A 19,761-nucleotide genomic window follows, 5' to 3' on the forward strand; every position below is an offset into this window, starting at 1 on the left:
ATTAGTGATTTAATGTAGGTTTAACTATAAAGTATAAAGGTGTATTTAATTTAAAAACTTACAAAATAAATGTTAGGTCCATAAGATAGATTGTTAATCTGACTATATACCTAATTAACCCTTTATAGAAAAAATATTTTGTTTTTGGTAAGGCCACGAGATATTACTAAATACGTAAATGAGAAAAGATATTTTATTTAGTCAGCGTGATTATTTGGACCGACGACAAATATTTTTAGCGTGAAGCCCACGAGGTCGCCTTTTGTGGGTCCCTTCCCTCTCTCTCTCTCCGTATCGTCTTCAGCCTCCAAAACCCACCCAAACGGCGAGAGCCACCGTTCCCTTAGACCGAGTCAAAATCGATGAGACAACAATGCTCTGTACCTTTAACGGTTTGATAATAATCATAATTAACTCGCAAAAACCTTTCTTCTCCACAAGCTCGCCATGACCCTCCTCTCTAGGTTCGTCTCTGCTCTGCTCTGCTTCACCTTTTTATTTACATCCGATTTGCTTTTGCTTCCTTATTTCCTGGAGATTGATTTCACAAAAATTGATTACAAAGTTTCAATCTTTACTCTTTGGCTTTGATAAAGTTGAATCCTTTTTATGGTTTCCTGCAGATTCTTGGTCACTAAAGTGGTTACCAGATACACACAATCTCTCTACTCTAACCACAAACATGGAACCTCTGTTAAGTTCTCTCTAGTTCTCCCTCAGTTCCGAAATTTCAGTCAAAATCATTCATTGTCCCTTGTCACCAGTGGTAAAGGAACATCTCTATGTAGTCGTCTTCTCTCACGAAGCTACGTAGCTAAGCAAGCCTCTTGGAAATGGCTTCTTCATAGATACTCTATCCACCACCACTGGACCTTCTTCCCTCGCATAACCATCCTCGCTCAAGCCTTCTGCTTGTCTGTATCCCGTTCGCACTTGTTATTACCCGGTGTCTTGGCTCTTACTTGCAGGAGAGTCGCGTGGGCGCAGCAGCAGCAAAGACCGGTTCCAAGTCATGTTATAGTACGTTCTCCTCAGCAGTTCTCTCTTTACAGAATCGCCGTGAAGATCCCTCTTGTTATCATCTCTACTCTGCTTCTCTCCGCGGTGAAGAGTGTGGTTCTGTTAGGGAGAGCTCTCTATTTAGCTCTTCTGCTCTCTCCTAATCTCGCAATGGCGTTGTTGGAGTTCTCATGCGGGCCACGGTTCAGGAAGCTAAGGCACGAGGTCCTCCATCGAACTCTGGAGAAAGCTGGTCCTGCTTTCATCAAGTTCGGTCAATGGATCGCCACGAGACCTGACCTGTTCTCCAAGGATCTCTGTTTGCATCTTTCGAAGCTTCACAGTAACGCTCCGAGCACAGCTTCGAGTTCACCAAAAGAACTATCGAAAGAGCGTTCGGTCGTAAGATCTCTGAAATATTCGAGGAGTTTGACCAGGCCCCGGTGGCCTCGGGAAGCATAGCTCAAGTTCATAGAGCCACTCTCAAGTTTCAGTATCCAGGACAAAAGGTTAAGTCCTCTGAAGTCGCTGTTAAAGTCAGACACCCTTGCGTTGAGGAGACGATGACGAGAGACTTTAGGATAATCAAAATGGCTGCCAAGTTGACTACTTTCGTTCCGGGTCTGAACTGGCTTAGGTTGGATGAGTGTGTGCAGCAGTTTAGCCTCTACATGTTGTCTCAAGTCGATCTCTCGAGGGAAGCTTCTCATTTGAGTCGGTTTATATACAACTTCCGTGGATGGAAAGATGTCTCTTTCCCTAAGCCTGTCTTCCCTCTTGTTCATCCCTCTGTTTTGGTTGAGTCGTTCGAGCACGGTGAGAGCGTGGCTCGTTATGTGGATGGACCAGAAGGACATGAATGGCTTAAGTCTAAAGTAGCTCATATTGGAACCAATGCTCTCTTGAAGATGCTCCTGGTGAATCCTCTTTTTCTTCATTTGAGTTTATTTATATACAGTGAAATATTAATTTATCGATTGAACTAAAAATTCAGTTTGAAACTATAAAATTATATTATTTTATAGAGATTTTTAGTGTATGTTAATTTATAGAGTATTAATTTAAAAAGGTTATAATGTAACTTTTAAAGATTTTGATCACATTCTTGTTTTTTTTTTCAGGTGGACAACTTCGTTCATGCAGATATGCATCCTGGGAACATTCTTGTGAGGAAGAACGGTGCTAAAAGAGGTCTGTTCAGATCGAAGAAGCCGCACATTATTTTTCTTGATGTAGGGATGACTGCAGAGCTCTCGAAAACAGACAGAGACAACCTACTCGGTTTTTTCAAGGCGGTTGCACGTAGAGATGGTCGGACGGCAGCTGAACGAACACTTAAGTTATCTAAACAACAGAATTGTCCTAACCCGGAGGCCTTTGTCGAGGTGAGATAGATCTCTGTTCTTGCATTCACACAAAGTTTCTTCATCTCTGTGGTGTTTATATTTTATATATATACATATTGGTGACAGGAAGTAGAAGAAGCGTTTAGATTCTGGGGAACAGCAGAAGGAGAAGCAGTTCATCCAGCAGATTGTATGCACGAGTTATTCGAGAAGATGAGGAATCATAGAGTTAATATCGACGGCAATGTGTCCACCGTGATGTTTACAACATTAGTTCTCGAGGTGAGTTTATTTTTCATCTTTGTGTTTCTTGATGAGTTTGTTCATATCTATGTATGTTCTTGTTAGGGTTGGCAACGGAAGCTGGATCCGGGATATGATATAATGCGGACGCTACAGAAAATGCTGCTAAAAACGGATTGGATGAAGTCACTTTCCTACACGGTCGATGGACTGATGGCTCCCTAGATTTTTTAAAAAGGTTTATTTTTTTCATTATTATTATTATTATTATTTTGTACACGTTTGAATCCCTTTTGAGAGCCAACTCTTGTTTTGGCCTAGGAGTTGATGAAACACCATCTTTTACAGGAAGAAAAATGAAAGATAAAATCAAATTTTGTTTTCATCTGATTTGAGTTTAATCATCTTTCTAGTTACATCAAACTTGTATTTTCTTTTTGCGATATGTATATCAGTTTTGTGTCTCAGTTTTGGTTTATTATGACCCTAAAACTCAAACGGAATGTGTCAGTTTCGGTTACTGATTTTCTTATGAGCTGAAGAATTAAAGAATCAATTTTAGGTTCCAAACATTTCTTTAGTTAATATTTGTAAATCATGGAATGGTAATCGAAGCATTTTTAATGGTAGGAAACTCAAAAGTATCTAAAATTTTGAAGTATTATGTAGCTACTATAAATGAAGTTGCACTAATAAAAAAATAAGTTACAGGCAAAGTTAAAAGATTAAAACATAAAACAACAATCGAAGGAATGAATTTATCTAATAATTTGCAGCAATAGTTTGGCTTAGAACGAGCCGTTACCAATGAGCCAAAGCCAACCCAAGCAAACACCAGCGAAGATACCTCCCAACAGAAACACGCACAACAAGTTCCCTAATGCATTCGACTCGGTCCCTATTTAGAAGAAATTCAATAGATTACAAAATTAGAGACAGACATATATAACCAGTTTCAAATCGATTGGAGAAACATATATAAAGTAGCTTCATTACATTGTAACCCTTTGGTGCAATGCTGAAGATGCAGACTGTTAAATAACCGTTACTCAATCCCAAGAAAGAGGTGAGGAAAATCATCCATCCCTGATCTGCGTATTTAGCTGTAAAGTAGAACGCTGGAACAAGCAGGAAACGCGCAATAACGCAGCCCGTGATCCATTTCCTAGATTCCATTGCTAAAATTTTGACTGAGGGGATGAACCTGGCGATGGAATCCCACCCGTTGTACATGGCTATTAGGACTGGTGCATACCTTTTATATTGACACATGAAACCCACAAAATGGTTTTTCATAACCGATATAATATATATATATATATATATATATATTATATATATATAATAATGAAATATATGAATTGAATGCTTCTAACGTACCAATCGCCCAACCGGTGTTTTCCTGTGTTCTCATAAAGAAAACCAGGGAAAATCGATAGCGTAACAACGTAAATCATGAAGAGATTCAGCCCATGATCAATGTTTTGCCGTAGCAGTTGCTTCTTGGTTAGCCTTATGATACTGGCCTCGTCCATTTGTTGAACCTTTTGTGAGGATCAAAGTTAAACAGATAATTAACTAGCTAAATAAAAACCACAGCCCTGTGTTTTTTGTTTGTTTTTTAGTTCAGATTTATTTAGAACGGAACCTGTTGAGCTTGGTCTTGGAGGCCAGCCGCAGCTAGATCTGCGGCAACGGATTTAGCGCCTTCTTTCCCAGCTTTGGATCGGTAGTATTTTACAATAGGAAGCTTAGCAAAGACAGTCACATATAGAATGAGACATCCTAACTCGATCAATGTTGCTATTCCTATGAACAGCACTACAAGAAACAACACATGATATTTAAGATTAACTTCAGTTATATAATAAGATGTAACAAAAAAAAAATTGCAGGAAAGTTAGAAGAGACATTACAAGCGCCTTTTCGGAGACCATCAGAAGACTTGTCAAATATTGCTTTCGTAATAAGCCTTAAACCGGAGGTTAGTGCCCCAGCTATGCCAAGCCTCCCATGAACGCCTGAAAACACAAGATAAAACATAATAATAACTTTTAGCTAAATTGATTTTAGTGACTAGAAAATCTATCAATAAAGACCAAAACTAAACCTGGATGAACTCTGGGCACATGAAAGATAGATCTCCAAACCATTCCACCTTGTACAAAAGCATCAGCCAATCCGAAAGAGCAACAATCAAACACAACACAATATATGCTCCTACACTTCCACTGCCATGCGAAGCAAGATCCAACTTCACCAAACCGGAACACAATGAATGAAAAAAACAGGGATTGTACATCATGTAGGAAACATTTAGTTCAAAATTAAAAGTACTTACAATGATCAGACAAAATGTCCCAGCAGTATAAAGGCTGTACCCTAAAATATTACGAAATCGGGTACTGAGCTTAGCTTCTTTATAAGCAAGTGTTGATATAAACACATTCGCAACCAATTGGTAAACGATTGTCAGCACCCTCGAAGGATGATATTTCTGATTTGTCAAGCAAAAAAAATGAATTGAATTAAAACCGATATGTAACAATTAATCTAGTCATGTAAAAAAACTGCTTATAGAATCATACCGGAAAAACTTGATAATAGTAATCGGTGATGGTCAGCATCGCATTCCATGCAACGAGAGAACCTACTCCTAGAATACAACACACAAGTCGTGCTACATTCTTGCCCTGTTCATTATCGAAGTCTAATTATCATCAAAGTAAGTAACACTGTAGATTATATGAATTGGTAATTAATATAGAAATATATATCTACCTTAAGTCTGCTAGGGATATCCTCTGGGTTACTCATCAAACAATCACAAATCCTGCAAATTCAGAAACTTAGAAAAGATCAATTTTATATTCGCTTTGTTCCCAAACTTTCAGCCTCTTCCCCTTTCACACCAAGATCCTCAACCACCAGATTAAAGACATGATTTTAAAGCCCTCAACTATCTTAATTGACTTCAACTTTAATTCATTAAAAACCTAGGGTTTCTTACTTGTGTAGAAACCTGAACCTTTAATATCAAAATTTGAGAATTCTGCAGTATATCCCGATATTAATAAATAATATGAAATGAAATCCCCAGTAAACAAAAAAGTTGAGACATTACTTCCAAGATTGGATGAATATTAAGAGATAGAATTCGAGTGAGTTGGAATCTCACTAAAGGACAAACACATGACACTTATACAATTTAAGGTTAAGGCTATAATAGAAGAAAAAAGAAACTCACCTTAGAGCAACCTAATTCAAGGTAGGATGTGACACAAGAAGAAAGAAACTTACGTTAGAGCAACCGAATTCAAAGGCAGGAGCAAAGGGTTTAATTACCCTGAAACCTAAGTAAATATTATAGTTTTAGTGAAAGATTCTTTTATTTCTGAAATCATTGAATTAGCAGGATTCGCGTGAATCGTAACGGCTTTAATTCGAAAAGGATTTGTTGACACAAAAAGAAGAGAACAAAATTCGAGAAGATTCATAAATATATGCAATTAATAAGTAACTAGAGGTTGACCCGCCCTCAAGAGGGCGGGTATATGTTTTGTTTAAAATTTTTTTTGCCTCATATAATATGTTTGTGTGGTTCTATAATTATATTTTCGCGTGATATGAATTTAATAGAATATTTAGTTTTGTAAGTATATTAAATAGATCAAGTTTCATAAGTATGTATTTGTGTTATATACGTTTGTGAAATTATTTTTAATTGTTATTCATTAAGTGAAAAATATGTGATATTTTTTGTAGTTTCATATATGACAAAATATTTAATTTCCCACATTATATTTCTAAACTTAAGTAGGTGTGTTATTAAAAGATATAACAAATTATATAATATATTCTATTTTTAATAATTTTTCTTTAAAGGACGATATATTTGTTGTTTTACATTTTTTTTAAGAAAATTAATTTTTTATATCTGTGTTTTTATAATTTTGGTATCTATTAAATATGTCAAGTTGCATAACTATACACTTACGCCATATGTATTTTAAAAATTATATTTAAATATTTTTTTTTAAAAAGTTACAACATATTATATTTTTAATAGTTACGTGATCAAGAATATTTGTACCCAAAAACCTCATCTTGGATCGACCCAAAAATCAAAATCTTACTCTTTAGACTTGGTTTATATATTTGAACGTTTCTTAAAGTGTTGTATCTGAAAACTAATATCAAACTCAACCTGCAGCATAATTGAACAAATTGAAAAAAAGGTTTGAAAATTCTTAGTATATTCTATTAAATATATGTATATATGTTTTTTTTTTGTCATCAACAACACAGACTCATATATGTATATATGTAAATGGGTTAATATTGTTTTCACTAATTTTAAGTAAAATCATATTAAATAATTATTTTTTAATCAAATAACATATTTAAAATCCGTTAAAGTGCATGAGTTTATATAAATATTTATTTCTATTAAAAGTCTACTTAAACCCCGATAAACACTACTTTTTACATCATCTGTTTTATTAATTATAATTTAACGTCTGTGTAAAATATTTAAAATTTGAATAAATTAATGTCTGTTTGAATAAATCATAATTTCTTGGATTGAGATGTAAATTATGTTGTTATAGTGTAAATTCTAATAAATAGATTAGTAGGTTATAGTCAAACCAAAAAAAGAAACAATTATACATCTGAAAATGAGGAGGAGTAATATAACAATTGACACAAATGTTAAACTATTATTTTTATCATAATAGATAAAATCATCGCATTGCCATTTGGTATGAATTAAAATAAAAATAAAAAAATAATAATAGTATTGATATTTCTAACCGTGGCTGAATATATTTTTTGGGGAAGTGGGTTCCTAAAAAATTTGGAACTAAAAATGGAGGTTGCAAAAGTTATTTTATTGGAAAGTTAGTTATGGTTTACAATTAACGTTGACAAAAAAGAAGTTATACAACTTGCTTTATATTTAAATTAAAAAAATAATTGGACATAACCTTGCATCAATAGGTCATACTGCAAAATTAATAGAATAGATTTACATAATTATCCATCTGTTTCCAATAAGTGCTGTTTTCACATTTTTCACACAGATTAAGAACATCTCTAAAAAAATACTCTATAACTTTATATTTGAAGTTTTTTGTACCCTAAAATAAAACTTCAAAACTTCAAATTTGAAGATTTTAATAGTGAAACTTCAAATATAGAGTGTCACAACTCAAAACTTCAAATTCGAAGTTTCACAATTTTATTTGCATTTTGGTTTTACAATTACATATTACATTTTATGATTTTTAGATATTTTGTTGTTTATCATTTTTATTCTTTTTAAAAAATCATATCTTATAATATTTTATATTTGTTTTCATAAATTTTAGTTTTACACATAAAACTAAATATAAACCTGAAAATAAGAAGTTTTAAGGTTTAAAAACATCTTTAGACTTCAAATATGAAGTTTTGCAAGCTTCAAAATATAGTGTTTTTTCTTGTAGTTTAATATTTAGCTATGTATCTATATTTATAATTTATAAATTTACTGTAAGATTTTATTAATTAGTATTAGTGTGATATATTTATATATGTGCTAGTTATTTATAAGTTTTATGGATTTATATTAATTATAACAAAATATAGGGACCATAGTGTAAAATACAAATAATTTGAAGTTATGTTTGAAGTTTTTCTTTTGGACCACAAGTAATTTTTTGTTAGAGATAACAAATTGTGAAGTTAAAAAATTAAGAAAAAATGTAATGATTTATATTTTGACTTTTATTTCAATTTGATATAGTCGAAGAAAAGCTAAAGTAAAAGATTAACTTATTTATTTATGTCTTAGAGTATCGTATTTTAATATTATTACATTTACTAATTTTCTCACGATAATAAATTAATTACACCCATTGCCAAGATAAATCAATTGAAAATCAAATTAATGTGATAAATTTATAAAAATTAATATTTTAAAGTAATATATAAATAATTTCAATAATGTCATAAAATAATTAGTATATATTATATAACAACCAATGATGTTTTATAATATATGCTTGTTTCAGTTTATATTAGATTTTCAATTTATAATGAAATTTTCTTAATTTTAGATTTTCGGTTAATTTGAAAATCTACTGTTTTAGTTGTTATTGGTGTGGAGGCGGTTGCCCCTTTTAAAAAATGAGATGTGTCACGGAAGTCAATTATCTTATGGTGGATAGATGTAGGGGTTTCTAGTTCACATATTGTGTTTAAATAATGTCTGGTGGTATTGTGCAAATTACGAAATGCTATTTGTTTGAAACAAAGTGAACAGTTAAACGTATACAGATAGTTATGGTAGTGGACATATAGTATATTTTATTGGTTGAGAGCATAAAGAGACTGGCTTATTGATGCATTATTTGACGATATAAAACATTTGCTTAAAGTAATAGCAGTAGTCGCATCTATTGATAAATTAGAAGGTATAAGAGTCTACAAAAATTGATTAAAAAAAGTCTATAAACAATTTATAAAGATCTATATCCTTTTGTAAGGCTTTGAAAAATACCTTTCAAAATTATATAATGTCAATCTTTATAAAATAACATAGTAGAGGAAAAATAATATGAACACAATATGTTTTTTTCTCTCTAATTGCATTGGTCTAAATAAATATTCCATCTGCTTCAAGTTTTTCGAAGGCGTCAATGAGCACATCTAGGGTCCATGATGAACTCCATCACGGCACTCATCTTCTTTTAGTTTCCTCTTTTCCAATATGGACAAGGAGGATACTGAATGGCTGATGTTTGATATTGATCCCAGAGCTCCTGAAACTTCTCATAACAACTTTCCATCATTTTTACATGTTCGTTTCCACCAAAAGAAACTTCATGGTCCAAGAATCAGACAAAACAGGAATTACAGAATCTAATTTGAAATATTAAACTGGCTGTGATAGAAGTCGATTTTCTGTGTTTATACAGATTACCCTAACAAGTGAGGAGTCAAAAGCATGCTCAGTATGTAGAAACACACAAGTTCCTGTACGCAAAGATACATTTTTTAAAGAAAAGTCAGACCTTTCGAATCCATTAAGGTTCAGTAAAGAACATGGTCATTGAATTAAGAAACATACAATAACCCCTTGTTTCTATGCTTCTGCCCGTGTTATTTTCTTCACATGCTTCAAGACCCTATTTCTCCACAACATGTAACGAAGACCCAACACTGAAACCAGTAATATTTCTATATTAACAAAAGACTCATTTTTTTTGGAAAAAGCAGTATTAACGAAGAGATATTTACCATGGGAAGGCCACCAACTACTAATGCTACATCGAGAGCAAGAGATCTGGTAAAATATATCTAGGAGAAACCTGAAGCTGAAAGGAGTGAACCAATCACTTCTGGTGTCAATGGTCTACATCCTCTTATTTCTTAGCTCTCCATCTGTTATGTCTTAGGTTCTTCCTTGCCAAATCACCTGAGACAAAGTGAACAGCGGGAAATTTTATGTTTGTCCAAACACGGTTCTAGATCATTAAGCAAGGACTTCGATATATTAGTCAAAAAAGACACCGATGCTGGTAAAGCTATTAGTCTAGGGAAATAAATCAGTTTAATAGAAGCAAACATGATGGCAGCAACCACCTAAAGACTGATTCTTCAAAGGTTGAATCTGACGGTTGTTGCACAATCAGATGTTGGACTTCATCTTTGCGGTGTATTTTTTTAATATGATGAAGAGTTTCAGGGAGGTCCAAATCTGCAATTGTTTTAGTGACGAAGCTACTAGAGACAATCTATTGAACAACTCAAAGAAGCATAATTTTGAGCGCCAAACAACAAAATAGGATCATGAGCAAAAGGTAAAAGTATTAAAAATATAATGAACTGATAGATAGAGATCTTACGCAAGAGAGAGAGGTTGTGACGGGATTTAGTGATCGTGGCGAGAATCTCTCTAGATTGAAAAATAATATTTTCAAGCCATTAGTACGATTAGATGAATCGGAGATCATGCTTTGATGGTTTTAGTAAGTCAGAAAATCGAACATGAGAGTATGATTCTTCTTGATAATTCTGATTCTCAGATTCTTATATCACTGGTTTAATCTGATTCTGTAAATGAATTTTGCTTTAGACCGTAAACTTCGTCTTAAAACACTCAGTGACTCTTTGTATATTCAGTTGCAGTTTTATCTTCTTCGATCAGTCTGCCATTCAACCTTCTATCAGTCTTGGTCGTATAACATCTCCTCGAAAACGACTGTGAGTTTTGGGAATCACACTTCTCTTTGTTGATGAAAAGGTAAAGCCATCGTTGATCTATCACCACTTATCTATTAGAACAGTCTTTAATTGATTATCTAATTGTTGGTTGAATTATATAATCTGATCTCAGCAATGATGTGGCAACAACTCGAGTCGTGGTCCGTCTCCTCATTGACCCGTAAGCAAACCACTCAGAATACAATTCCCAGTATTACTCTATATTAGCTGCATACATAAATGATTATAACGTATCGTATACCATAACTGTTACAGTCTACTTATTTTGTTGAACGAGGCTGTGACAACGTTTAGGGGCCTCCTGAAAGCAAGGGACAATCCCAGTCTCTGATGGTGGTTACTACAGTTAATCTTAAGAAAAAGATGTCTTCTCATTTGGAGATCTAACATATGTTTTTGTTATACGTAACTTAAAATAGCATCTTCTTAAAACCAAAATTTTCAGGTTCCTTATTAGCTTCCTTACTTTTCATCCTAATTGTGTTTACAGCTAACATTACATTTAAAAAAAAAATATTATTTGAATGTTGTCAGGCATTACTTTAGTCATGTTAAGCTCCATGTTATAAGTTTTTGTCATATCAGTTTGGATCTTCCCTCACTTTCGATTATATTATTCCCCGATTATGATTTAATCCTTTTGTTTTTTCTACCCTGGTAGGTTATGATCTTTACCAAGACCGATTACTTTCAGAATCTGGCTCAACCGAAGATTTTGCAAGAAGGTTTAAACTGAAGGTATTTTCTGATGCTGAATCTTGCCAAATAGATTTAGTTCTTTAGCTTTTCTCTTAATATGTATGTTTTTTCTTCCAGCTTATGTTATATATGTTGCTATAAAGAAAAGAAGAACCTTATTTGTAATACAGCATGCGAAAAAATATTTGTAAGTTTCTGATCCTAGCTCTGTTTGTGTAACTTGATGCTTTGTGTTACCATAGTGATTAAACCGGAAAGAGTTGTTTATTTGATTTCAAATAGATGCGAGAGTGTTTCCGTTTTTGTTAGTTATAAAATCATTAGGTCCCGTATGATCTCATCATTGACAATCAGCCTGAGGTGGGTTTATCTTAGTGTAGATTATCTTTGCTTATTCCTAATTAAATTAAACACCTACGTAACTTTATTGCAGAAGGTCACCAACAACATGCTTCCACTCAGTGAAGGGCATTGTGGATTATCAACAGCACCATCCAGCGAGACTGTTGTTGCGCGAAGGTAGGCATGGGTTGTGACATAGCGACCCCACTAGGAATTGAGAATTGTGAAGCGTTAACAGGATTATCATAATTTATATGTTGTTTACTCAATCCATTAAAACATGTTCACTGAGAAACACATGGGGCTTCAACACAGCATTATCATATCTGTATTGAACATTGAAGATTTCACACTTAAAAACTATTTTAGAACCCTCTTCTATTATCTAAATGGCTGAAATCGTACATGACCTAATGATTTAATAACTAACGTCGCATATATTTCAAAACAACCCTTTTCAGTTTAATCACTATGATGTCTGGTTCACGCACATGTTCCAAAATATATATTATACTTTCAAACTAGGTTGAGACTGCGCATTGCGCAGGGTGAGAAAGTTTAATAAAAATTTAATCAACATACATAATCTATATAATATGCAATAATATGTAAAACAATAATGAAAAATAAAAAGGATGCATCTAATCTATTAATTTAGGGTTCTATTTTTATCTACTATTAACAAGTCATAGTAGGACCACTTAAAGAATTAGTCAATATGACATATTTGATTATTTGTATTAACAATAAACCAACTATAAATATATTAATAATAAACCAACTATAAATTTGATTTTTTAACTATAATAAAATCTGTTGAGAAAGAATCTAACAAAATCTTAGTTTAAAATTTAAATATTTTTTTTATAAATAACACATTAATATATTTCGAAATTAGTAATATAATATTATTATAAGTAAATTTAACTAAAACTTATTATAAAAAAGAAAATAAAAAATTCTTTATACTAACTTTTTTATAGATTCTATGATATATTCCGTATTATATAAAAATAGAAGTGCTATATGAATTAAATATTAAAAATATATTAAATAGGTAAATTAACAAAAAAAAATTATTTTATTTTTTAACTTAAATAAATTATTGATCATCATTATAATGGATTAAACTTCGAAAACTATATAATACTTTTATATTAAAATAAATGTATTAACATAAGTTAAAATTTTATATTTACAGCCATACATTATCTTTTTATTTATTTTGAAACTATTAGCAATATATTGCTTAAAAATGTTTATATACAAAAATATAATAGTATATAATAACCTTTAGTTCATATACTATTTAAAAATATGTTATTAGTAAAATATGAAATTTCAGTAATTCATTTAAAATATTAGTGACAAAAATCAAAATTTAATTATAAATTTTATTTTATTTTAATTGTAACAAAATTTGTTGATAAAAGAATTAAAAATATCACCAAAAATTCAAATATTTTATAAAATAATACAGTAATGTAGTACCAAAACAAATTCAAAATTCATGTATTATTCCAAACTCAAATAGTTGTGTAATTTTCCAAAGTTGTCTCGAAAAAATATATTATTTTGAAAATAAATATTCAAACTCAAAATGATAATTTTTTCAAATTTTACAAAAGACAAAATCATGGATAATAAAGATTAACTTTTTGAAATGTACCTGAAAAAAACTAACTATATATGTTGTAAAAATTTAAAGTAACCTAATGGTTTGACGTCTTAATTTAAAAAAAAAATAGAACTTAATATCATAACATCCAAAACAAATATCCTATATAATAAATTTAATAAAATAGTATGATAGATACTACTATGTATAAAGTTTACTAAAACAATAGGATTATATTATTTAAAATAAATAAATCCCGTAAAATACTAAAATGAGATATGTTAAAGTATATTTTCTTAAATACAACATGTAAATATAATTATTTTAGTCATATTTATTTTCTATAATATAAATAAATAAAATTTAAAAATGTATTATATGCAAAATGTTTAAATTAAAGAAAACAACATAATTTGAATGGGGTTCTCTATTTGAGTATTTCATATTTTTATTTTATTTTACCTAACTCGAAAATATATTAGTAAGTAATAAAAATCAATAACAAAGTAAATTTTTTTTAAAAAACCATTATATATTAATAATACTGAATAAGAAATATAAACAATAATATGATATAGTAATACAATATATAACAATAAAATAGAAATTATATATTTAAAACATTTTTAATAATATAAAATATATTTAAAAAATATAAATATATCCGCACGAACGTGCGGGTTAAAATCTAGTCTAATCTATTAATTTAGGGTCCTATTTTTATCTACCATTAGAAGTTGTTATTAGTTTTTGGACCTATTCATTTCTCTAGCCTTACCACACCTAAGACTCACCTAAAAACACGTTGCATAATATTTACGGTATATAGTCACCAAGTCCAACCGAAACTAATTTAATCAGACCGTATAAATCTGTTATCCAATAGATCATAATAACTTAGTTTAACGAAACACATATCTAATCAACTAATCTATGGCTTTTTTAACATTTCCTTAATTTTTCAAAATATTTACAGGAATGTCATTATCATCTAATCTATTATATTAAAATAACATCATGTTGATAAATTTTATGTCCAATTATGTATTTCATTTATTTAAAAAATTATTCTATCAATTTAAATTAATATTAAACACAAATATAATTAAAAACACAAATATAAAAATTTAATCTATTATAATTTATATTAAAACAATTTCACGGCCTATTGATAAATTTTATGTCCAACTATGTATTCCATTTATTTAAGAGATTATTTTATCAAACTAAATTAATATTAAGCACAAATATGATCACAAAAACTCAAATATAAAAATTTAATTTTTCAAAAAGATTTTAAACAAAAATTATATCCGCCCTTTCGAAGGGCGGGTCATAATCTAGTAACATGGTTATTTGTTAGTATCGGCTTTAAAACTTGATTATAAAAAAGATATCCAGCGGACCGAGATTCAACCAACTAAGATTTATATTTAGGAAAAATATATTTTATGGTGCTTTGTTTTTCTGATGAAATTGCAAGACAAAATTTTTAGTTTTAGAAAGGACTGAGACAATATCGTGTTTACATAATTTTAAAAATCTCTTAGATTAAGATTTGAGCTATTAATGTAGCTTCCATATGTTGTTACATCATATCATTTAGGGAATAACCTATATTAATTACATGGAAAAAAATCAGTGAACTTTGATTGGAATAACAAATCTACATTGAATTTGCAAACTTATTGCATAAGTTGACTTGTCAATCAAACCTAAGAAATTTCATATTAAATTTATTATTTATAGTAACTATATTTTTTTGAAATATTCACATAATTAAAATATACATTCTCTTGAATAGTGTATCTAGCTTGACAGTTAGAATGAATATACGAAAACACCATGCGTCCAGATTGATACAGTATACAATATCAACCACACAACATATTCATGTATTAAAACGACATGACATTTATTTGCATGAATCAAAGAAAACCTTTTGGGTCTGGACCAAATTCGTCCTATCACTAATATGCAGTTTATTTTATATACTTAGCTTATTCAAATGATTTTACTATCGGTTTTGACAGTCACATGGTTTACTCAAATGTATATAGTTTCCACCATTGATTTTTATATTGATGTGTCACTGTACTACTGCAAGAACTAAAGTTTTATTGTATATTGTGAGTTTTTTGAAACCAAGGAAACAATTACAATGACAAACGAAAAGTTAAAAAAATACAATATATGCATTTTGTTTTGAATTTTTAAACTTTTACAGTGATCTACAAATAATATACTGTTTTCAGTTTTTCTGAAGTTGATATTGAAATAGACTTATACTGCAACTTAATTCAATTTATTCTACACTGTACATTTTGTGAATGGTGGGTAACAGGAATCAAAAGCTCAACTATTTGAACACAAATAATATTCACATGTTCTGTTGTTGTTTATATCTTCGAGTAAAGTATTGTTAATTGAACGTTATTTCACCATGCCCATTTTTGTGTATGTGGGAATTTTTATTTAACCAATACTGAGAAAATGCAAGTGGCACTCAATAATATGAACCAGTACGAAGTGTAAGCTCATGAGTTTTCCAGAACTGTTAAAAAAAGAAGAGGAAAGTAAATAATGACAGATCAAATTTAATTAAGGATAGAGTACTTAAATGTTATACGCATAGTTTTGAGCATAGTTCGACTTATATTTGGTCCGGCGAACAAATTATGAGTGGCATGACATGTAAATTCTCTAATAATTAAAGAGTTTTAACATATTGAAGGTGAGAGGGCTTAGTAGAATGACACATCAGCTGGTTTAATTGTAATTAACTTACAAAAATAAGGTTACTTTATCTCTAATGTTTGTCAATTAATAATAAGGGAATTTATGTCCCAAGTCTAATAAAATTGACAGGCTGGAGAAATAAAAGACCAAAACTAAAACAGCTGTACAAACCTTTACAAGAAAAAACAGATCTTCCAGTCAATTATCATTGAGGAATGTAGAGTCGTTTGAGAGCTGAAATCATTACAATTGTATTCTTCTTCCTAGAAATAAAAATCTGAAAAATTGTTGTATTTACTATTTACCTGTGACTTCACCGTAAACCAAAGGCGAAAAAGTCACCTGTTCTCACGAAAACACCTAAAACAAAACTTAATATATATATTACACCAACTAAAGAACAGAATCAAACACATGTAGAGCAGAAAAATCAGAGGCTATTCTCAGCTACACAAAGGCGGCAAGTTGACCAGTTGACCACCAACTCTTCAATATCGTTTTGTTATGTACTCGGCTAAGAGCCAACACCGCTACAGGTCAAAAATATTAGCATTTGTATATAACAACACCGTTCATTTTCTGCTCATTAAAGCCCAAAACCATACTGTATATAGATTTGAATTTTTTTCAATAGTTTAATTTTTTTTATAATTTATTTCTGATTATTTATACACATCAACATACACTAAACAAAATAAAAATAACTACACAATTTGGAAAAATGATAATTATTTCAAAACAAACAAACATCAAATAAACACCACCAAATATGAGGCTCTGCTACGAACCACAGCGACAAATCACAAAACAACACTAACTCACACAACCTTAAACACATATACAAAATCTGGGAAACCAAACACCAAACAAAAGCATGCCATCACTTAATTATATTTATATAAATCAAAAACAAAGTCAACGACTCCGCGTTTGCGCGGGGGTACAAACCTAGTTTAGTAAAACGAGATTGTTGAATCAATTACCAACTTTTTATTAAAATAGTCTTACAACCAAAACTAATACATAACTATAACATTGTAACTGTAAATAACATTACTAAACCGGATTATAAGTATTAAACTAGATTTTAACCTGCACGTCCGTGCATATATTTTTTTCATTTTATAAATATATTTAATATTATTACAAAGTTTTTAAGTATTTAATTTCTCTTTTAGTATTATATATTATGTAACTCTATAATATTATTGTTTATATTTCTTATTTGGTATTGTTAATATATAATGATTTATTTAATATATTTTACTTTGTTATTAATTTTTATTACTTACTAATATATTTCAAGTTATATTCAATAAAATAACAATATGAAATAATCAAACAGATACCCTTCAAAATATGTTTTTCTATAATTTATACATTTTGCTATAATACATTCTTAAAATTTTATTTATTTGTTTATTAATATTATAGAAAATAAATAAGTTTAAGATCATTTATATTTGCTTGTTGTGTGTTAAAAATATAATTTAACATACATTGTTTTAGTATTTAATGGATTTATAAGTAAAAACATTGTTTTGTTTAAATAATATAGCCCTATTATTTTACATAGTAGCATCTATCACATTATTTTAGTAAATTTTATTGATATATGATATTTTTTTATGTTATGATATTAAGTTTTCTTTTTATTTTTAACTAAGATTACAAAATATTAGATTGATTTCCTTTTTACAACATTTATATTTTTGTTTTTTTTGTTGTCATTTCAAAATTTATTCTTTATTATCTATGATTTTATATTTTCTAAAATTTGAAATATTATCATTTTGAATTTGAACATTTATTTTCAAAATTTTATATTTTGTCAAGAAAACTTTGAAAAACTACCCTACTATTTTGAGTTTGGGAGATTACATGAATTTTGAAAAACAATTTATACTACATTAATACATTATTTTACAAAACAAATATCTGAATTTTTGGTAATATTTTGTAAATTTTTATTAACAGATTTTGTTATAATTAAAATAAAAATAAATAAATTTATAATTAAAATTTGATTGTCATTAATATTTTTAATGAATTACTGAAATTTCACAGTTTTGTAAATAGTATATGAACTAAATGTTAGTATATAATATTATATTTTTGTATATAAACATTTTAAATATATATTGTTGAGAGTTTTAAAATGAATAAAAAGATAATATATGGTTGTAGGTATAAAAATTTAACCTATGTTAATAATTTTTTTTTGTATAAAGATTTTATTTAGTTTATGAATTAATTTAACCCATTTTAATGGTGAGTGATAATTTATTTAAATTAAACAATTTAAAATAAAATTTGTTAATTTACCTATTTAATATAATTTTATCATTAATTCATATAGCACTTCTATTTTTATATAATACAGAATATAATTATAAAATTTATAAAATTGTATAAATTTTTATTTTCTTGTTTTATGATAAAACTTTAGTAAAATTTGTTTTATAAAAATATTATATTACTAATTACAAAATTAATTAATATGTTGTTTTAGAAAAATATTTAAAATTTTAAGTAAGATTTCGTTAGATTATTTCTCAACAGTTTTGTTATAATTAAAAAAAAAGTATAGTTTGTTTATATCTAATTTAAACAATCAAATATTTCATATTAAATAGTTTTTTAAGAGATCATATTACCATGACTTATTAATGTTAGATAAAAATAGGATACTAAATTAATTGATTATATATGCATTAAAATATGAAACGTTATTCTATATGGTTCAACATATTACATCTTATTATATATGGTGTTCAGATGATAAAATACTGAAAATAATATATGTGTAGAACCTATCTAATAAAAATAAAGTTTTTTTATACAACAATTAAAATAAGTTTTATATTAAGTAAGCACAAATAAAAATATGAAATGATTAGAAATATGGTTAAAATAAAAAGTAGATGTAGCATCTATTATTGTACGTGAACCGTGGAAGTCAGTTTGATTAGTTTTTTAAACAATTATCTTAATATCAGTTAATAATAATAATTAAATATATAAATATGATTTGAATATGGCTAATAATTATAGTAAAATGGAATAGGTCTAAAACTTAAATGAACACTTTTTAAGTAGATAAAAGTTAGGACTTTATTTTAATAGATTAGATGAATTAGATAAAATTAAAATCATTCGGGTTGACTAATGTTTTATCGATCAATAGGATTTAATACTTATTTTAATTTAATATTTTAAACATAAAATCTATGTTTTAAAGATTTTCTAATGATTTCGTTGCACCTATCATTAAAACAATATATCAACTAAGTCGAATATATCAACTCACTATTCCTAAATTTTTAACTATCTTAATAACTTAACATAACAAACCCCTAAATTAGAGGTATCACATTTATAAAAAAATACTTGCTAATCACTGATTTATAGGATCAATTGATTACAATATCTTTGTATATTCCAAACTTTAAATACTTATCATTATGCGATAAAATTTAAACATAAAATATTTACAAAATATTC

At 29.0% G+C, this 19,761-nt stretch overlaps 1 protein-coding gene, 1 long non-coding RNA gene and 1 pseudogene across 5 annotated transcripts; 2 read left to right on the top strand and 1 right to left on the bottom strand.

Annotated features, from left to right (window-relative positions):
• Window positions 1-232: 232 nt before the first annotated feature.
• Window positions 233-2,957, top strand: LOC130495773 (uncharacterized). Its single transcript, XM_056987279.1, is given in 6 exon segments — window positions 233-464; window positions 624-1,351; window positions 1,354-1,916; window positions 2,121-2,384; window positions 2,472-2,627; window positions 2,694-2,957. Coding segments are annotated over 6 exon segments (1,848 nt in total). The 5' UTR covers window positions 233-447; the 3' UTR covers window positions 2,814-2,957.
• A 333-nt stretch (window positions 2,958-3,290) lies between these two features.
• Window positions 3,291-5,813, bottom strand: LOC130495972 (equilibrative nucleotide transporter 7-like; annotated as a pseudogene).
• A 2,665-nt stretch (window positions 5,814-8,478) lies between these two features.
• Window positions 8,479-12,269, top strand: LOC130495891 (uncharacterized). Of its 4 annotated transcripts, XR_008934882.1 has the most exons (6): window positions 8,479-10,435; window positions 10,758-10,878; window positions 10,972-11,019; window positions 11,521-11,597; window positions 11,676-11,745; window positions 11,992-12,269. It is a non-coding gene; the product is annotated as an uncharacterized LOC130495891 (long non-coding RNA). The 4 variants fall into 4 exon arrangements; XR_008934881.1 differs by having other exon boundaries at window positions 9,070-10,435; window positions 11,521-11,745; XR_008934879.1 differs by lacking the exon at window positions 11,992-12,269 and having other exon boundaries at window positions 9,070-10,435; window positions 10,764-10,878; window positions 11,521-11,823.
• Window positions 12,270-19,761: the final 7,492 nt, after the last annotated feature.

Source organism: Raphanus sativus, chromosome 6 (assembly GCF_000801105.2).
Source record: "Raphanus sativus cultivar WK10039 chromosome 6, ASM80110v3, whole genome shotgun sequence".
Classification (NCBI taxonomy): domain Eukaryota; kingdom Viridiplantae; phylum Streptophyta; class Magnoliopsida; order Brassicales; family Brassicaceae; genus Raphanus; species Raphanus sativus.